Source organism: Aptenodytes patagonicus, chromosome 2 (genome assembly GCF_965638725.1).
Source record: "Aptenodytes patagonicus chromosome 2, bAptPat1.pri.cur, whole genome shotgun sequence".
NCBI lineage: Eukaryota > Metazoa > Chordata > Aves > Sphenisciformes > Spheniscidae > Aptenodytes > Aptenodytes patagonicus.
In genome coordinates, this window is record NC_134950.1 from 127,368,591 (window position 1) to 127,390,379 (window position 21,789).

The following is a 21,789-nucleotide window of genomic DNA, read 5'->3' on the forward strand; positions in this document are numbered from 1 at the left end:
ACTGATGAAGAGGATTTGGATCTTAATTCCAAGTCCAACACTTCCAGTGATCGAGGAAATGGTACAAAAAGACAAAGACAATTGTTTTTCTCCTTTCTTTATACACAAAGCACTTCCATTCTGCAGATGTTAAAACACTATCGATCCATAGTCTGAAAGAACAGTTTTCCTCCTAAAACTGGATCACCAACTTAACACCACAATATAATACTTGTATCCTGTCATAAAAGCTGCAAAAGAAGCAATCCTATTGTTCAATCTTCAGCACTTAGCTTGGTCAGTGCTCTTGTCATGGATATTACTGCCATGTACTACAATAATCCAAAACCATGCAGGTCTCTTCTATTTAAACCAGCATTTGTTAACATCATGTAATTAATTTATGCTATCTTAATATATTTATGCCGGACAGGGAAAGCAATTTGAAATTCAGGACCTTAACCAGAAACCAATAAAATCTCTTAACTTGCAAAAACCAAATTGAAAGACTGGACAAAACACAGGTAACCTATCAAGGTTGTAATCTATGAGCTCTGAAATACCAATATCACTTTAATATCTATACATAAAAATCTCTACCAGGTAAGAGAATCAAAATTAAGACAGTGCTTGTAGGATATGGCAACCTGGCTGAAATTGATATTCATTAGAGTACTCTTTGCATGAATAGGAGCATTTGGACTCTATGGTCTTTATCAGAGCCCCAGCTGGTAATGGTTGAAGGTTAATGCCTTACCCCATTCTGTTCAATTTTCTGTCCTAATTAGTCCTCCAAATCTATAGCTGTGAGCACCAAGTGTCTGTGCTCAAAAGAAACTAATTAATGCTAGCAAATTAGATCAAGTCCAAAGATCCAACAGCCAAACTCTTAAATGCTCCTTGTTAATAGGAAGTGTAGCTGTCAATAACTGCTGTTGGTGGCTATAATGAGGCCTCTTTCTTTCATTGAAAGTGATTTCATTTCTCTTTGTCCTTGTAAAAGCTGTTCCATTCCCTAATAAAAAAATAAAAAACCCCACACAACTAAGTTGCAGTGGTAAAGCTAGCAGTCTGACCCATTTCTTGTCATCAGCTGGGTTGAAATGACATGGAGGGGGGAAGAAAAAAATAAAAAAATCAAATAGGGTAAGTCCCTTCCCTGAACATTTTCTTCAAAGTCCTAACACTAGTTAGAATACTTAAATTTCCATCACCAAGGAACACAATATGCTCTCATATTTCTTTTCTATAAAATCCCCTAAATTAGCTGAGAGTAGTTAATGCTGTAAGTATCATTAAAAAAAGACCATGAGATCTAGGATCTCATTTCTTCAAATTGTAATTTACATATAGCTGTTCTCTCCGCCCGGTTTGTTGGAGCAAAGCTCAGTATACCATAATCCCTCTAGAGATTGTATTAATTCACATAGTTAAATGTGATGATAACAAATTTTCATTGGAAATATATAGAGCTGAATCATTTTTGAAAATAAAAGCTATTATGCGCAAACAAGAACATCATATAAAAATTCAGTATCTTACTCTTGAGAAACCCTAAGCAGGGAAAAACACCTAGCAATTTATTACCCGTACTAAATATAGCTGTACGCTATCAAAACAATTTAAATAACTGACAACTGCACAACATGTACAACAGTAATCTCAATAGCTTCATATAGGGTCATGGGGTCACACACAATATGACTATAATGTACTTCAACATTCAGCTAATAAATACAACAACAGAGGATAACATTCTCCTCCCTTTCTCCACCTGCAGTTTTGTCACTGGATTGAACCTATGTTCTCAAATTGTATTAACCTCCCTCTCACAAAAATGAAGTTGCAGGTAATAAGGCAGCGTTCTTTTTTTACTCTCATAAAAGAGGGCTATTCCAGTCATAAAATCTATGATTCCTTCCATGTAACCTCTCAGGCTTTCCATCAAACTCTGACCAATATGTACACAAGCACGTTTAAGCAATTTCTGGTCACAGCAGCTCAATTTAAAAAAAGTTACCAGGAGTTGTCATGTTAACTCATTGATTTTTATCAGTTACTTGATCTTTTTGCTTCGGTCAGTTAGAAGATCACTGTATTCCCAGATACTCCTAAACTACATGAAGAAAAAAATTGTAAGGACTGTATTTTCACAATGAGGCAAAGCAGATGAGCAAAGTTCAGTTATAAATGGTGATTTTAGCTTTAATTTGCTTCAAGAAAGTAAGACTCATCAAAATTTTTAAATGTGAGCTGTCATGTAATTTCCCACTACTATCAGTCTTAGCATTTGCCAGTGTCAACCTCAGAACCATGACTGTAGGTACCAACAGGTTAATCCTCCCCCAGCATTCAGCAAGGGTTTGCATCAATTAACAGAACTTGGCCTGCAATACAAAGGAAAATGAGCCATACCACTGAGTAACATCAAGCTGAAATTTGCGAAGTATTTCACACATTTCATTATCTGTATTTCTGATACGAAAGTATATATAACAAGACTTTTCTTTGAAGAAGAAGAATATCTAATATCTTTAGAATATCTAAAGGTGTGCTTGGGCATTTAAATGTGTGGCATCACATGTAGTTCAATCAGAAATTTCTTTGGTTTTATGGGCCTTGATGTGTCAGGTGTAAGGGTCATGGTCTAGAGCAGGTGGCCCCTACGGGGACAGAGATAATGTCAGTGACAGGACTGTTGAGTAACTGCACATTATCAAAACTCTGGTTGACACTGGTCATGCTCTACTGTAGAGAAGCCTGCAGTAGTGTTGCATCCCATCATTTTCACTAAGTATCAACATGAGCCCTGAGGAAGAGAGAGGGCTAATGGGGAAACTGGAGAATGGGAGGAGGGTGGGTGCTTAGAAATGTCCTTTTCCAGCCACACTTTCCAAACCATTTTTTAAAGCCTTGCCAAGTATCTTAAAGAGTTTTTTCAGCAATGTAAATCCAGTTGCCCTAATTACACATTTCGTACGGACAACAAAACCAACATAACAGTTTGCTCCAGGGAAGGTCCTCAACTCAGCACAGGTGGAAACATCCCCCTTTTGTCTCCCTCCCATTAAAAAAAAAGCAACAGAACAACTTGCCATCTTGGCCAAATTGGCATCTCCCACAACAAGCTTCAAATGAGAAATGGGCGCATTCTTATTTGCAGAGTCACAGGCAGGATCAGGTCTTCAATCATCCAAATTGTTTCCCTTACTTCATCACCTTCCTAATGGCAGAACCAGGCTGATTTGAACTATCCTTCCCTGTATTCACCCCAAAAAGTGTGTAGCTCAGTTTCCTACATGAACCCGGGAGCCTTACAAATGAGTCACAATTACAGAAGACATCTGCAAGTCACTCTTGGTGACCTTTAAAGGCCCAAACCCAGATCATGTATCAGTAGTAGACAACAAAATTTAGAAGAAAAAAATTTAGAACTAAAACCCCTTGTCTCTGGAGCAAGATTGCCTTTCTCCCAGCAAAAAAATTTTTGGGGTTTTGGGAAGTGGGGAGAATTGCTTTATAATACAACAAATAGACAAAACATATACAACAAATATAATACAAAATTATGGTCTCATGACTGACTTAATGATCCAGTACTTTCTTTTTGGGATGTCACCTTAAGACAACTTCTTCAGAGTCCAAACCCACAACCTGTCAAAGTTAGTCAGCTGTTTCTGTTTTTATTTTCCGAGCCAAGTGACCCAAAATCAAACCGAACTGAGCGTACAACCCTTAAAGTACTACTGTTTGTGTATTTCTGTCCTCAATGGTTCTTCTCTACGTAAACCCATCAAGTTAAAAATTTCAGAATTGTTAACTCTGAACAGCAGAATAAGTGCTCTTAAGAAATGGAACAAACATTTCTGTAGATATGATCAAAATCAACAAAAGCTCTTGCAGGTTTTTTTAGTGCATGTCCCCTGTTTAAGAGCACAGAGGAGCCATGGAAAGCACAGCATGACCAGAAGTTTTGATAAGCTAAAGATAACCCTTCTGATAAAAAAATGCTAACTTCAGGTTCCTGAAATTTACTATGATTTTGCTTTAAAGAAGTTTACTCAAGTGCAAATTTTATAACTGGAAATTAAAGCCAAAAACTTGACAATTTTAAAGGCAAACAGTTTGCTTAAGAAATTATTTCATAAAAGCAATGGATGAGGCGATGGCAAATAAATGCTCCTTTTAGCTACTTCAGTTCAAAAGCAGGTATTTTTATATGCCAAGGACACACTCATAAATACATAGATTTAATATTATTTCAGACAAATTCATGCTACAGTTTCTACAAATACAGTGAAAAGTTTCTGTATGATAATGTTGTTGGGTTTTTTTGTTTGCTTGTTTTTTAGGACACTTTTGATACTCCTATAATAGCCCACAATTTCACATACATATGGTGCATGGATATTGACACAGTAAACCCTATTTACATAATGGTCATGGAAAATTGACCAGTGTTTTGCAGAAAGCATGTTTACTCTCTTAACAAAATTACAAATATATCCATTTTCACTGAAAGTGCTTGAAAATCTTAAACACACAGAAATTATTCTGCAACTAAGATACACTAAATTCTTGAGAAACATACAGCGCACACAAGAACTATACTGGAACAATCTGAAAAAAGTTCAAAGTAAATTTAAATAGTCTAAGTAAAATGAAGTATGACCAGACACAATATTTAATTGTTCTTAAAAATTGTCAGATGAACACATTTTCATGGTTATTTCATCCCTAAGCTACTCTGGTACGCTAACACCCGAGCACAGCAATGGGTCACCCATTTAACCATGCTAGGGAAGCAGGATCACCTCTTGAGTTAACAAAACCTTTATTTTTTATTTATTTTTTAACCCTTAGGGTTTCTTTTCCCTGGATGGCTCTTGAACACGTGCTGGACAGGCTGTCACTACTTGCATTATTAGCTCTGATAAGCACACAGCTCTAGGTGGTAATAGCTGCAGGCTAAGGTAACGGACTGTATACAGATGGACCCCCGTGCCCATGCAGAGCACTATTGAATGTATAGGGGCTCCCCATAGGGACAGATATGAACCTAGCATGATCAAGTAAATTGTAAAAGGCCCATACTTGTAGAATAGCTTTGTTTCCTATATTACCAATGCATTTACCACAATTTCCTAAAGACAAAATGAAACAAAGGTGTATTAATAGTAGTTGTTCAAACAAAATCAACATAAAGCCAAAAAATCCTACACTGAGAGCAAGTTAAATAAGTAGCTATGCCACTTAGTGTAAACAGCACAATTTCATGCACATGTGTGCACTCTGTAGCACACAAACCGGATCGCAGGAGTTTTGATTACTTAATTACACAGCTTATGTTCATAGCTTATAATTGTTTACGGCATAAAAACCATAGCCTATTTACTCTGATTAACACCTATCCCTGTGTACTAACAAGACAAATTTATTCCAGGAATAATTTCACAATGGATTTAAGAGATGATAAATTCTTCTGTTCACAAAACTGCTTAAACTTCATTTCCCGTGGCTTGGTCTCTCCCCCTCATCCAGATTAAAAGGTGTACAACAAAATAGCTGAACTGATGCTACCACCTTGTTTTTAATAGGGATATGAATGTGGGGTTTGCTTGTCTATTTGATCATAAAAATTGCATCAGAAATATTCAGTTTCCACCTCTAACCTCCACACAATTTGATCAAAGCTGGCTTACAGGTAACAGAGGAATGAGGGGGAGACAGATGCATCCACAAACCTCATTTTCCTAAACATACACAACTGAACGCTATTCAGGAGAAAGAAGATAAAAATTATAGCTTTGCCTAACACACACACAAAAAAAAAGGCATTTTGCTTTGAAATTTATGGAGGCAAAAACATGGAGAAACTGCAAGGTAATGGTCCACAACTCACAGCTCCAGAATTTCCAATACTGGTTGCTGCCACAGAAAATTAAGATGCTGAAACCAAAGTCCTCATCCTACACAGAGAAAGTTCAGAAGAGAAAAACACACACACACACACACACACCCTTTGGTCTACCCCCAAAAATAGCATGCTCTCAAAATATTTTTAACTGATGTCCTCTTTCAATGGCCCTCATTACTGTAATTGCTTTTCATCTTCATTTTTTTTTCTCCAACAAGTATAGAGTTCAAAGTAAAAATGATTCAACTATCATTCAAATGAAAAAAGGTGTATTAAGTCCTTCTGGCAGCACTGGAAGTTACCTGTCGTGATGCCACTTTCCTTTGGCAGATATTCCCAACTCTTTTCCCACTTACTCATCTCAAAATTGTTATAACAGTACTCCTTTATGTCTTTTGGGGAAGCCCTAAAAGCAGCTGCTTGAAAATATGCTGGTCCACTTCAACTAGACTTGACTCTAAACCTAGTGACAAATGTCTAGAAGCCTCCTTTGAAGATTCTTATGTGATAGTGAAAGACAACAAGCTACATGCCCGTGGGGGAACAACTGTTCTTCCTGCCATGGTAAAAATCGCTGAAATAATACACGCAAAACAATATGGTAACAAACTAAAATGCACTGCTTTGTCAGTAAATACTCTTGGAACATGCATAAAAGACACTGCTGAAGATTTAAGAAACAAGTATTAGAACAAGTTACACAGTGTGGGAGGTTTGCTATACAGCTGGATGAAAGTACAGATGTTTCTAACTTCTCTCAGCTTTATGGTATTTGCATTTCAATCATGAAATGCACAGAGAACTTACTTTTTTTTTGTGAGCCACTGAAGGAGAGATGTACCGGGGAAGACATATTCTCAACGGGAAATGGCTTCTTTAATAAAAACCAATGTTCTATGGAAAAACTGTGCAAGTGTAACCACTGATGAAGTGCCTGCTTTGACTGGAATAAAAAAATGATTCCAGGGTAAGGTTACAGAGAGAGCACCGCACATGGAACTGCTTCATTGCATCCCTCGTAGCCAAGCTATTGCAGCGAAGAAGTTGGAGCCAGGAGTGCACAAAGTGCTACGGGGTGACATCGATGTGGTTCACTTTATAAAAACAAGCCCTTCAAATAGTAGCATCTTCACCAGACTTTGTAATGAGATGGGGAGTGACCATGAAAATCTCTTGCACCGCGCAGAGGTTCGCTGGTTATCTTGTGGCAAAGTGCTTGAAAGAGTTGTCAAACTTTATGCATTTTTCTTTTACAAAAAGGCAAGTGTTCCAAATTTGCTGACCTTTTCAGCGGTGACAGGTGGCTGTGAGTAGTTTGCTACCTAGCAGATATTTCCAAAAAACCCCCACACTTAATGTGTCTCTTCAAGGTGAAGGTGATGTTTTAACAGTGAGTGAGAAGTAACTGCTTTTCAAAAGAAACTCATGCTATGGAGAGAGCATTTTGAAAATGGATGTTTGGAAATGTTCCCCTCATTACATGATTTGTTTGTTTGTTTGTTTTGTTGCTGAACACAGTGTGAGTGTGTCGCCTATAAAACCTCTTGTATCTGTACACTTTAAAAACGTGGAAGCAGAATTTTCTAACCTATTTAAAAATCTTCCAAATGAGAGTCTCAGTGGGTTTTGAACCTATTTGTTAACAATATAAACGTGCAACACCTTCCGATTACTTTGGAAGAAGAACTAATTGACATCAGGGAAGATGGTCATTTACTAACCCAATTTCAAGAAAAACCTTTGCAAAACTTGTGGATGGGACTGAAAAATGAGTATCATGATTTAGTAAGTGCAGGCAATGATGCACTTCTTCCACTGGGGTCTACGCATCTTTGTGAGGTATCTTTTTCAGCTATGACACCCATTAAAACCAAGTATTCAAATAAACTGAACTTAGAACCAGACCTTTGAATTGCTGCATCACGAAGTGTTAAAGAAAGATTTTAAAAAATAATGAAGCATATTCAATCATATAGCTCTCAAAAAAAATATTATTAATAAATATTTTTAGAGCAAAAAGGTTTTTGTACCATTGATAAATAACATAAAAATTATTTTAAAGTACTGTTTGTTTCACCTTTATCTCATCCTTTTTTAATTTATATTTTTGTGTTTTATAATGTATATAATATACTAGTACAGAGGTACATGTATATAATTTATAAATATATATAGAGAGAGGGATTGCGTGCTCAGAAATTTTTTACTGATGGGGTGTGCGATCAAAAAAGTTTAGAGAGCACAGATCTAGATGACAAGAGGCAAGTGCCCTCTACTGAAAGCATGACACTTGTATAGAGTAATTCTGTGGACTAATTTTTTTTTTTCCATTCTTGCACCCATCTTATAGCAACATTCTCGGCTAACCTGTGCGGAAGTAGCTCTATCTTTCTGGTACTTCAAAAAGTTCCAGATTTCTTCCAGGAATATATGAACAGTTGGGTGTCAGAAGAAGTGGTGATACCCAACTTTAAAGAGTTACTGTCCAGTACTCTTCAAAAGAAAATGAAAACATGCAAAAGTGGACCGCATCATCCTATTTCAATATCTGTCTAATAACACGTGTCTGTTTATGTGCATGTATCATTAAAATACTGGGGCAGGGAAAGGATGCAGTTAGTTGGGAACATTTAAATACATGTATCATAATGAAGGAGGCCCTAACTGAAGGCTCACATGAGGCAATTCCATTTATATAAGTATCAAATATTACGTACAGGAATATAGCAGCTCTTGTGTTGCTCTGTCATCACATAGTCTAAACTGCAACGTGGAAAGTTTTGTATCAATGACGCTGAATTCCACAGCCCTCGAGAACAAGTCATTTTGGAAAATAGTCCACGTCACCAAGCAGCCAAAGCCAACACGGCAGATTTATATGCTTTACTACTGGTTTCACAGTGAACAGATAAGATGCAGATCATACATATTAATTCTCTGACTACTTGACTTCAAAAACAAGTATTATATTCAGGGCACAAAAGTGAATACATCCAATATCCCGATGAATATTTGACTCTTACCTTGCACTTTATCTGAACACAGCTCCTTGGCTCGCTCTCTCATTATTTGTGGAATCAAAACATCTTTTTCTACATGTCTCAGCTTAGAATTTTCTGCAAGAGGGGGAAAAAATAAAAAAGGAAAAAAAAAGATTTTTTTTATCGATACATCAGAGAAAGTCAATCTACAGAAATAACACAGTGTTGTTTAATAACGTACACTAGTATACTAAAACTGTCACAAACTAGCAGCAGAAAGTACCGTGGAAGGACCACACAGACCAAAAGGCAGGAAAATCCAAGATTTAAAACTGCTCAGATACAAATATGAGCATTATCCTGAATATTTCTGTTCTGTTCAATGTGCACAATGAACCAAAAATAACGGAGAAAATTCTGGCAGCATATTCTAATTTCTGCCTTACTAAATAGAAGGTCTGCATACAGACTGCACAAAGGTTGAGAATTACTTTTATTTCAGGATACTAGTATTTTTCTATGCACATTATCTGCACAAACTGGCTTTTTTACTCACTGTCATAAAGCTGAGAAATATAGCACATATTAGAGCACAAGCTGAAATTTGTATTGCTATGTGGAAGACTTCAGTTCTTTAAAAAAAACCTAAGCAGCGTGGGTGCTTAGGATCTAAGAGGATCTAACAGTTTCTTCATGGAGAAATTCAACTTAACAAGAACAAATGCTGCTGTCTGAATTCTGCGCTTAAAAGTACAGCTGCAGCTTGCTTTCAGTTGTCTCAAAACAGAATTCAGTACTCTGAGTACAGCTAGTGATTTTGAATAGTTAAACAACACAGACCATTTAGAAAAAAATACTGCATTTCCAAATCCATTTTCTTCAAAACAAAGGGATGAGAATTTATCAAGAACAGCTTTTTACTTCTTAGCTTCTGAGTTAAAAACCCTTTAAAGGATATTTGTTCAGAACATTGTATAGTCCAACACGGTTATACCAAATACCTGGTTTTCCTCCTCAAACACACTATTTATTCACCCGTTGACGCTGACATTACGCTTCAGAAAAGCATCAGCTGTGATGCTCACATTATGAAAACACTGTCAGATACACTCTTATTTTAAGACAATCATTTCATTTAAAAATTGCTTATAAAAAATTCAGATGAAATAACATAAAAGTATGACGTATTGAAATTAAGGAAAGAAGCAGAATTTAAGTTACCTACCGCTTTCAAACACTATCTATTTTTCAGAGCATCTGCAGTTACTTCTAGATCAAAAGGCAACAGAGACTAACATTTCCCTAGTCATTTCTAACTCACCATGTTTTGAAGTTTACTAATGCTATGAGGTTACATTATGAGGTTACACAGTGTTGAATCTGTGATATTACTAGGGGAATCAGGTAACGAAACAGAGGATTACAATGAGCAATATACAGAATCTGAACTAAAGACTTACCTTTCTCCTCAAAAATTTCTTACTTGGAATTTCTACAGCAAAAGAAAGAAAACAAAGTGTCTTCTGTAAAGACAACAAAAACGCCAAACACAAATAGCCCATGACTTAGATTTGCTTCTATGCTATGATTTTCATGACTGAGATAAAATAATTACAATTAAATATCTTCATTTTAACTTTCTGCAGAGTATCAGTACAATTCCTGTACTGAGCATTTATTACATTACAGACAACACAAAGCTGTCATCAAATTTTATGCATGTTTTTTAAAAAGCGGGACAAATCAGTTCAGCTGAATGACATGGCACAAAACAGCACCAGCAAGCTACGTGCCTCAGCTCTACTTTGAACTTCAGTCAAAGCAAGCTGGCACTACTGCAGTCCTGCCTCTCCCGATCCCTGCAACGCTCTTTCCCCTCTGCCCAAACAGATGTGCTCTGCAGTCCTGTGGTGAACTGAAAGGGGAAGTTAATTTGGTTTAAAGGTAAATAAATTTCTTGTCAGGCAATTTTTCACCTAGATAAATTCTCCAATCAAGTTCACTATATAACTGCATAAATGGCCCATGAGAGGGAACTGTGTGAGACTAGGACAAGAAGGAAGACTGAACTGTCATGAGCACCACTGGCCCAAATTATAGCCTAAGCTTCCCCCCCTTTTTTTTAAATTGGTTATACTGCTGCTTAGAGTAGGCAGAAACTAAGCTGATCTATGAATGTGGATACAGATAAGCAAGTGGGTTGCTAGCTGCCACCAAAAGGGAAGTTTTAATAGTTCCCCATTGCCCTCATTCACCCCCATCACATGAGCACTATTACGCACTTAACCACACAATGAGTGACCAGTTCAATACAGAAAACTAACTCAAATACACGCAAAAAAGTGCTTCTCAGCTGGTTTACACTTTGGAGTAACTAGATCTACTTATCAGAGTTCTAATAATTACTTCATTTAACTTTTATATGTCAGTAGCCACCCCAGCGTACATGGAAATGTAGCGGATAGCACAGAAGTCTTTAGGGTCTGGGAAGGGCAGCTGGGCTTCCCCCGCTGGCAGAGGTGGCAAGAAGCATCCACGGTTCCCACAACAAAGCACAGGGCTCCAACACAAGGATCAGCCACCCACTACTGACAAAGAGGAGACGCAGATAGGAATGCAACTGTGCAACTGAAGGCCAGAAGGGAAACAGGACAAGGGCACCCTCCAACAAAAAAAAAAAAAAAAAAAAATAGAGAAAGAAGGCCTCCCTGTTAGCCCAGAACAGTCAAAAAGGATTTTCGGGTTTTATCTTAGCTTAAGCACCCAATTTTCTGTTCGATTATTCAAAAGGAAAGGGGCCTAAGAATGATAGCAAGACGTAGCTGTACTGGTGTTAACACCAGCTCAACCAGAACCATGACAGAGCTGTGCTCCAGGCAAGCTCCTTCATTTTAGTCCCATGTTGTCGAACCTACAGAGGCTGAAAATGCAGGAAGGAGAGGGCACATCAGGACATGGGGCAGCGTCCAGTATGAAGAATCGAAAGAGAGCTACAACAGTAATTCAAAGGTAATTATTCAATGGCATAAAGGAAACAGGAATAAAGACCACTTATAATCTCATCTACAGTTTTTAAAAGAAAGTTTGTTAGTAAGTATCAGTTTTTAAACCATGAAAAGAAAAGCACAAGCACTTCAAATCATTTTATAATGTCTAGGAGGTAGTTTTATGCATCTGAGTGCAACCATCCCTCCGAACAGCTCAAATGCAGATGTTCCGTTTGGGCAGTACTGTACCTACTCATGAGTTTCAATTGTAACATCTTAAGTATTTTAATATTCTTCCTTGATTCTAAACTATCCATTGCATTATGATTACAGTGATTTCTTCAAGGATCTTAAAACACTTTACTGAAGTTGGTATCCCTAGCATTTATACAAAATATTAAAGAAAAATAAGGCACAAATATTAACAATACCGGATACCAGCTAGAAAAATACATTTACGTGCAGAGTAACTGCATTTCTGATACCAATGTATAAGCACTTGCAAGGAGATCATCAATCCAACCTAATCAGCTCTGCAGTAACGTATATGGCAAGAACTTTCAAAGAAACAACACCTCAGAAGCAAGACTTCATCAAAAAACATGAGACAGCCATGATGTGAAACCATCAATTCCTTTTGCCTTTTTTCAACTATATTACAGTTTCTAGAATAAGTACTTTTTTCCCCTTTTGAAAGTTCACTGTTCTGCACTAAGAAAGATAATTCTTATTCTAATACCAGATTTGTTGCAGACTAGTCCCTACAGAAGAATCTGCATTACAACAGACCTACTACTGTTTTATCTTCAAAACATCAACAAAATTATCCCCAGACAAGCAAGAAATATGTTTTCCTACAGTTTGCCTGCTGCATTTGAAAGCTGATAACTTTGGTTCCCACCCATATCCTCCACACACTTTGCCTGGTCTTCTGGGTAGGCTCTTTGAGATGATCATGGCCTTTGGCCGCAAAGAGAACCAACAAGAACACACTACCTCTCAGCTTCCAGAGGGCCAGACAAATGTTAGCAGCAGCTTTTCCTTCTCCTCCACCAGCCAAAACTCGGGCGTGTTTGTTAGAGAAAATTAATACTCTGAGATTCTACCTTTACCTTAAGCTTACATCCTGTTGAAATTTGCTGGTACCATCAAACATTACAAGGGACAGATGGATGAACACAAGCTAATTAAGTAAAGGTTACAAAAAGCAGACTAAATGCAATTAACAGTAAAAACTAAGTATTTTGTGAAAATACACACAGAAGTTAAGCCAGAATTAAAACCAAATGCAGGCTTGCAGGTGTTACAGCATCTAAGTCACTAGCTCCTTGAAAATGTGAATAAGGCTACAGCCAAGGAACCTGCATGGTGAAACTACTGAATGTTTCCTAAAGACAGAGATCAGCACGTTTGAGAATGCTGATGCTCCTTGTGGGACGAGGAACAGAAGAGAGGATAAAGAACTGGTATAGAGGTTATAAGCTCGCAGTTGCCAGAAAAAAAAGACATAAGGGTGAAAACACAGAAAAGGGAATATCTCTGTGAAAGAGAAATTGTTTTCTGTACCACCTCAGCCCAGTGTAAAGAATTAAAGGAATAAGAGAGCGATTACTAAACTGGGAGATATCCCTATTCAGCAAAACACTACGAACACATTTAAGACTTTTTTTTTTTAACATATAAAATCTGTGGGTTTTGGCAAATCTCAATGCTTGAAACAGTTCTCTGGTTGCATACAATATGTAGGGCACAAGACTAAAATTGTAATAGTTTCCTGTGGTTGATCAAAACCCTCAGCTGCAAAAGCTATTTATTGCCACGGAAGGCCAAGGACCACAGCCATTCGGTTTAACGGCTTTCATTATTTCTGTAAAAATGACAAAAAAAAAATCAGGAAATAAATGCATGAATAGGAATGAGAGCATCACAACCACTGGAACAATACAGAAAACACATCAAATTCACTCTGTATGGAAGCTGGGAAAACAGATGACGAACACTCTCCTGGCTTCCTAGCCTCTGACCACAGGATCCAGGAAGGCCTTGAGAAAAAGAGGACCAGGGTGTAGACCTGTGCTGTAGGCAGCAGACCTTTAAGAGGACAAGAGGAAAATGAAACACAAAGCTGCTTTACAGTCCTAATAACGAAAGGGACTGTAGCAGCTCGTCATAATAATTAGAAGACTATTACAAAAAGGGGATACCAAGACAAAAGCTTTCCTAGAGGAGTGTCCTGAGAAAAGTCATACCATCTCCCCTCTTCATTCAACACAACTGGTAACTGACTTACTCATCCTTTTGTCAATATGTCCTGCTGGTAGTTTACAGCTCTGCTTTCATCTCTCTCATGACTTCAGGTAGCAGGGACACAGATCACTCAGAAAAAGTTGAGAAAAAGTTGAAAACTTGTCTACCCAGATATTTACAGAAGCCTCATACCTTCTGCATCCAAGAGTAACAGTTTTTGAAACATGCTTTTCTCATTATATAACCTGTAATTTGGATTTTCGTGGTTCAGTTTATCTATGCACATTTTTAAAAAATAGGTCAAAGCAGTACTTTAAATATTATAGCTATTTCAGCAAGAATCACAGTATATATGGAAAACAGAGAAAGTTTTAGTAAGTTTTTAAAATTTTCATTAGCAACTGTTACACCTCGTTTTTCTTGAAGTCCCAGTTATATCAACTTTTAGACATCAGTTATTTACTAGCAAAAATGCTGTAGAAAGTTCAGTCAAGGTTCAAGAATCCAAGTTAAAAAATGTAACACTCTTCAAAATATAAACATTTTAAAACAATCACTTTCATTATTTTGGGGCCTTGGTTCAGAAATGTGGAGCCATAAAAGGGACTTTTTTTTTCTTTAAATACACCTTACTATTTTTTTCCTACCAGCTGCCATCAAAGATAAGCAGTTGTCAGTGGATAAATTTCTAAGATGCCTTTCTTTTTTAAGCTAAGAAAAAGAACTTGAAAAAGTACTAACGAAAACTTCAGCAGCAGAAATAATAGGAGTTATTACAGTGAAGAAAAACAAGAACATACATGCAGAATTCCCGTTCTTTAACTTACACCACATTTAAAGAAAATCTCCACTCTAAAGAATTGTAACACAGTTCTTTTCCTGGAAGGGAAGGTCTTGTCCTCATCTGTGATGAGCCCACTAAACTTGAGTTTACCAGCCATTCTCTCATTTTTTCCATATGCAGATCTATAGTATAAACAACACTTAAAGTTAAGATGGGCTGGAGAATGAATAACAAGTTTATAGCTGAGTTACATAAGTGCATTAATTTGGGGGATTCAGTTATTTTTCATATCACTTGGTAAAAATTATTTCTGTGCTGTAAATACTCCGTTTCATCACGAAGTTTTGTTTTAAAACACTTGCTTATGAGCTAATTATAAAACTACACAGAAAAAGTACACTTTTATTAATAACAGAAGTAGCAGCACAGTGTTAATTGCATGCTTATTGGCAAACATTCCTTTCATCAATCAGACTATTGGCTCTAGAGGTTCGATTTTTTCAAAAACCATTTCAGATTTATTTTAGTCTACTTGTAACAGTGTTTTGAATGGGCAAAGATAATTATAGCTTACTACTCCTCCAGGAAAAGAATGCATTCAACTCAAAATTTTCATCTCCTTTATTCTGCCTAGCTTATCCATTTTGTATTAAATAAAAGTTACCAATCTTACGTTAATTCATGCAAATTATTTTGTGCATGTGTATCATAAAAACAGTTATCAAAAAAGTCTGTATAATTGAATATATTATCAACTACTTAAGACCTCTATTCTAAAACACTAAGTCACACATTGGAACAAATTAATTTATAGATAGACCCATTAAAGTCATGGAAGGAAAAAACCCTATGTTTCTAAAATCTAAGTTTTTTCCTACAATTGTAATTTAATGTATCAATGTAATTAATGCTTTAAGTACCCAATCCTGTAGCCTGTGAGGGGGCTCCTGTGCCCTTACTGCCAAGAGGTTCGTGGGGCCAAAGTGACAAATCGTTTCAGCATACTGTTTTGTAACCTTGGTCCCACAAAAACATTCAGGATCCTGTTAAAAGTAATGGATTTTATCAGTCAAAAACATCCAGCGTGAACTGACTGATGATGGACCAGAACCAAACATCTTTATGCATACATGAAATGCTACTGAGTTTGGTAATTTCATTTGCACGTAGGTGTCTGAATACGAACTAGAGTCTTAAGTACTTTCCTCTCTACTAAGGTTTTAAAGTATAGAAGGATAACATGAAGTGACAGAAGTGTTATAATCCAAGTGAAATAACATACATGATATCCTGAAACCCTGATTTAAAAGCAGAAGAGGCTGATCAGTGCAGCTTCTCTATGAAGCAACCTTTTTTTTCTTTAAATGTACATGAATAAATTTATTTGTATTTAAAAAGTTACAGATTTTGAGATCTTTCTATCTAATACTGACATCATTTTAAATTAAGATGGAGTACAGGGATGACACCACCAGGGAAAATTTCCAAAGCTTTAACTTCTCACCATTCTATCATCACCTCAAAGTCAATTTTCACCTTTTTCACTGGCTGAATTTGTTATCTTACATTTTGCTTTGGGGCTCGTTTTCTTGCAATATGGCAGTACTGGATTACGAGAATACTGACAAGGCTGTTTGCTAAAAATGAACAATGCCTATATTACAGCAAGTTTGTAATATCTAGAAAGAAAAGGAAGAGCAGACCTGACAAAGCACGCTTATTTGTTAATTACATGCGGATTGCAAATGCTCATACATCTAGTGAGTAATAAGTAAAGCCAAGCCTGAAGTTGCTTGTGAAGATTTTTGACACAAGGAGATTTTTTTACACTCTTGATCACACAGCAAAGCCAGTTACAGGGCCTGAAGAATTAATTACAGATAAGGGCTTAGTATTTACTACTGAAGATAATGCAGGTTCATTAACACCTTGCCTGAACTATTGTTCAAGTATGACAGACCCGCCAGTTAGGAAAACTTAGGGTGTGAGCTACCTATAAGGGGAACAGCCCAGCCCACCTCAAATCCCTTCTGACACCTGTAGATGAGGATTCCAGCAAAATGCACAAAACACAAAGTCAGTAACAGTTAGGGCCATGGACTGGCCAAGGACTAAAGTAGCACAGACAACCTTAATTCTGCCATTGTAAAGCTTCTTAATGCTTCACTTGGTAACTGATTTAAAATCCTCAACACAACTTTCTGTCACTTAAACAAAGACACCATGCAGCATTATTTCAGCAACCAAATACACTTTTTGTTTTTTTTCTGGGATGGCAAAAATACACTAACAACACATGTACAATTGGATTCCTACACATAGGGTTCCACGCTTTTTAAGCAAAGCCCAAACTTTTGAGCACCTTTTGCCTGAAACCGGTCCCAAGTGTACAATCCCTGTTTCTTCTGTGCCCTTCCTAACTAACAGTGGATGTCGTCCAAGAATTTACTCCTTACTTGCACCTGGAGTAAGAAATAGAGAAAGGTCCTGCAAAAAATCACAAACTACCTGAAGTATACAAACCAAACAGACCACATAAAATAGAGCTAAACAGTGACCTCAAGAACTGTGCAATAATTTGCATCACAAACAAGAGATGAGTAACAGGTGACACCTACATAAAAAGAGTGAAGTACCCAGCATCTGGATGAAGGGATGCAGGAAAATCTAACAACCAATGAAACCCCCAATTATTATGAGAGGAGATGCTAACCAGCTCAGATTTCCCACCATGCCCAATAACGCTAATCAGTGGCTACAGCACTACATACCCCTCTTTGCTAGTTTACAGAATTCTGTGATAAGGTGTAAAGAAAAACAATGTAAATCACAAATAAAAGTTTCATTAAAAAAAAAAAATCTGCCCAAACTCCTTGAGGACTTGAATATTTAGCTCTTTAACCACTCCTTTCAAGATACAATTTACACCTTTCATTCCAAGTAACGAACACCACACACAAATTAAGAGCAAGGCTTCTGAATAATAGGACCAAATACCATTCTTCCTGCTATTTTTTTTTTAACTGGAAGTAAGGATTAAGAGACAAGAAAAAACAATACCTACCTCTGATTTGTGTACCTATGTATTTAACAAACAATCGGTATGTATAATACAAATGAATACACCTTATATAATACAATATAATACAATTATATATAATATAATATAATACAAATATAATACACCTTAGAAACTAAAATCATGACTATGGTCAAAACACACCAGTGTTTTCAAAAGTTGCAGAGCATGAGGTGTTCTGACGTGTTCTGACACGAAGAGAAGGCTGAAAGCCTTTTGGTTACATTAACACAAGGATTGCAGATGTTATTCTGGATTTTAAACTCTAAAGAATCATAGAATCATAGAATCATAGAATAAATCCTTTCAAACCACTCAGTATTATAAAACTTATTGGAGCATCCCAATACATCTTTCATTTTTTAGTTCTTTTCCCAGAACAGTTCTCTAAATCTAGTGTCAAACAACTTGAGGAAATCACAATTATCTTTTCCCTTCATGTTCCCAACACAGGTCAAAGACACTAGGAATATCAAAAAGGTCATTCTCATTCAACTCCCTTCTTGATGGTGTCAACTTATGTTCTTAATCACAAATATTACCTAAAGAAGTTTAATTAAAAGCTGAAACTGTTCTTCCTTTTACTTATACATTTTTGCTCTGTAAATTCAACATTGTTTTATCTTCCATTATTTTTTCCTTTCTATCTTTTGAAGCTATAATTTCATTCCTTTCAATATATTCTTCTAGCTCTGTCTTTCTGCCCATGCCACTTTGAAACAAGTCACAACCATTCTGCAAGCCCAATTCTCTCCTTCCACTGATATACTGCTGCTGTATTTAACAGCCTAGATTTCCACATGATGGTAAGAAACAGACATTTTAAGTAGCTTAGGAAAATTATGAAATCAGTCTTCAACCCCTCTGTTTTTAAGACCCAAAAAAATGTCCAGAATAGGTACCAAAACCTGTATCGTGTATCTAAGCTACTGTAACTCTTTACACATTTGTGAATCTTTGACTAGGGATCCAGACATCACCATCTGCAAATGACAGCTATAACCAAGTGCACATTAAAAAGAAAATGACTTTCTAATAACCCATTACCTCTACTACTGCAAACAGCACCCTACAGAGTTTTGCAAGTGCTGCATACAAAAATCAACTTCAGTGCTGAGCTGCAGCACATTCATTCTGAAGAAGGATAAAACAAAATAGCGTAACATAAAATTTTGTCAACAGATTTATCTACCAATTTATTTACTGGATGCAATCACCTAATGACACAGCCACAGTTCCTTCCCAAACTGTGGCTGTCAAAAAACTCCTCCCATACAAATCACAACATAATTCACAGGTTCTACATTCTGAGCTTCAGAGGACTCCTTGATAATTCAATCCCTACTGCCTGGCAAAGCCATGAGAATATTTCTGTCTTGTGACCATAAAACGAAGCATCGGTCATGGTTAACAATTTACTAAACTGTGATTCTCTCTCTTTTTTCTTGTATGTAAGCCAAAAAGCAGTTAACAATGATGACATTAAAGACTACAGCACCGAGGTATCTGAGTTAACACCTTACTGATATGAACAGGGCAGCTCACACCTCTTGCAGCTATTGTTCCAGTTTCTCTACAACCTCACTTAGACATCTCTGCTTTTAGTTCACATTCTGAGGTTTCCCAACAGAGCCGTAACAGCCAGGGACTGATGGGGGGAAGTAAGCAAAAGATACTGGATAACAAGGTAGCAGATTTAGGGAGGTGTCAGTAAGCAATGCCACTGCCCAGCAGATGAATCTCAGTATTGGTGTCACATAGCATGTACCCAAAGTACATCCTCAGTAGTCCTACCACAGCTAACATACAACACGGATTAGGAGGGACGTATAATGTCACTATAGACATAATTAGGGAAGCAGAACACTGATGAACTTCAGCGTTTGGAGACATCCTTTTTGCTATACACTGAATGCGCAACAGCTTGAACTGAGCTAATGTAATAACCGGACTTTTTCTAAAGGACAACTGGGAGCAAAATTACGCTGTAGATGAACAACGACCACCTGAAATGCAGCACTAAGTTTTACAACATTTTCTTAATTTAATAACACATCAATGCTTAGATGATACGATCAACAAAACAGAACTTGACGACTCTACGAATGTCCTGTTTGGAGGTCCTGGAGAGCCAGGCCCAGGACAGGCTTCCATCAGAAATCAAAAGCTTGGCCTTGGCTGGCATCCTTCAGCTCTTGAAGACGGCAGCCACAGGCCGCGTGGACCAAGGTGCACAGTCACAACCGCAGCAGTTCACCACCAACTACAGGTGTCTCAACACCTTGCATTAGCTGAAGCATTCCAACACCTCGGTGGGTTCATTCTGCCAGGGGATTAGCCTTTTAACACCAACATACCCAGCCGAAGGCACCTGCCTCAGAACAGGGCGAATGAGTGAATATTACGTGGGTGTAAGGACACGGGCTTAAATGCACTTCTGGGGATACGTGGCTGTAACCGCTCGGACAAGATCTCGGTAACACGAAGCCGAGGACCACATAACCTCGGTATTTTGCCTTTATATTTGTTTCCCAGGCTGGGAGACTACAGCGGGCCGGGTGGCGGCAAGGCCCCACGGGCACCTCGACGTCCCGGAGCGGCCCGCGCCGCCGCTGAGGCGAGGCCGGGCGCCGCGCCTTGTCGTTGGAGGTCACGACCGCAGCTGGAGGAAGGGCGGGAGGACGCAGCGGGGAAAGCGCTGCCCGGAGGGCGCCAGGAGCCTGTTGCGGGCGGCGGTGCAGCCCCACCCCACCGAGGCTCGCGGAGGGCGGACCGAGCCCCTCAGGGCGGCCCTTCCCAGCACCCGCCGGCGGTGCAGCCCGGCCCGCTCCCCTCGCCGGCGTGTGTGAGGGGGCAGCGGAAAGGGGCGGGGATTTCCCACAGGAAGCCCTGGCGAGGCGGGCGGCGGCGGCGGCGGCGGGGGGGGGGGGAGCGGGGAGGAGAGAGGCCGCTCCGCCGCCGCTCCCCCTTGCCCTTCGCTGCACGTGCGAACCGCCGCACGCCGCCCGCCCTCCAGCGCGTGCGGCGGCCGCCCCTACCTGCGGCGCCAGGGGCAGGCTCCATCTGCGGCTCCACGCTACGGCGGCAGCTGCGCACGCTGGGCAGCCAGCCCCAGCCCCTGCCCCCTGCCGCGCAGGCGCGGCACAGCCGAGCTCCACCCCCTCTTCCCCGCACCGGGCAGAGACTGGGGGCGGGCGCGCGCAAGGCGAAGGGCGTTGAAAGCAGGCGGGGGGGCGCGCGCGCGCGGGGGGGGGCGGGCGGCAAAGCGCATGCGTCGATTGAGCCGCGGACGGGGGTGCGGAAGCCTGGGCGCATGCGCCGTGTGGTGGGGCGGGCGGGCGGGCGGCGGTGAGGCACCGTGACTGAAGTGGCAGCCGCCGCTTTCCCGCCCTTGCGCACCGTGCTCCCGCCGCCGGGGCAAGGTGCGGTGAACGGGGCTGAGGGAGGGAGGGAGGGAGCGTGCGTGGGCGGGCGGGCGGGCTCGGTCTCTGAGAGTCGCTGAGGGGTCCCCGCAGGTCCGGGTACAGAGAACGCCAGCTTCCCCGGGAGCCCCATGCAAACTTCCGTGCGGGTGGAGCCCCTGACAGGCCTGCAGGCTGGGGTGCCGCAGCCTCCGGCCGAGGGAGCCTTTGGGGTGCCTGAAGCTTCCGCAGCAAGAGCTTGAAGTGGAAGATGAGAATTACAGTGGTGGCCACTTTTATCGATGAGTTTGTGTGTTCCCAGTATATGGGCAAGAGACCCTCTCTCCTGTCTCTCTAAACAGTCTCTGGGACCATGTTCCTGTGACAGGTGTTCAGGCGATGGAGGAATCAGGA

The 21,789-nt window shown here is 39.4% G+C and overlaps 2 protein-coding genes across 3 annotated transcripts in view; one reads left to right on the top strand and one right to left on the bottom strand.

Moving 5' to 3' along the window:
- CMC1 (C-X9-C motif containing 1) overlaps positions 1-21,088 on the bottom strand; it is a 64,053-nt gene extending 42,965 nt beyond the window's left edge. Inside the window, exons 1-2 of the mRNA XM_076331145.1 lie at positions 21,013-21,088; positions 8,920-9,012 (exon numbers count right to left, since the gene is read on the bottom strand). Coding sequence (XP_076187260.1) covers positions 8,920-9,012; positions 21,013-21,037 — 118 coding nt within the window. The 5' untranslated portion in view covers positions 21,038-21,088. The remainder of the gene's footprint in view (positions 1-8,919; positions 9,013-21,012) is intronic.
- Positions 21,089-21,325: 237 nt separating this feature from the next.
- LOC143157485 (uncharacterized) overlaps positions 21,326-21,789 on the top strand; it is a 77,325-nt gene continuing 76,861 nt past the window's right edge. For both annotated transcript variants that reach the window (XR_012994804.1, XM_076332316.1), the window contains exon 1: positions 21,326-21,396. The gene's annotated coding sequence lies outside the window, so the exon portion shown is untranslated. The remainder of the gene's footprint in view (positions 21,397-21,789) is intronic.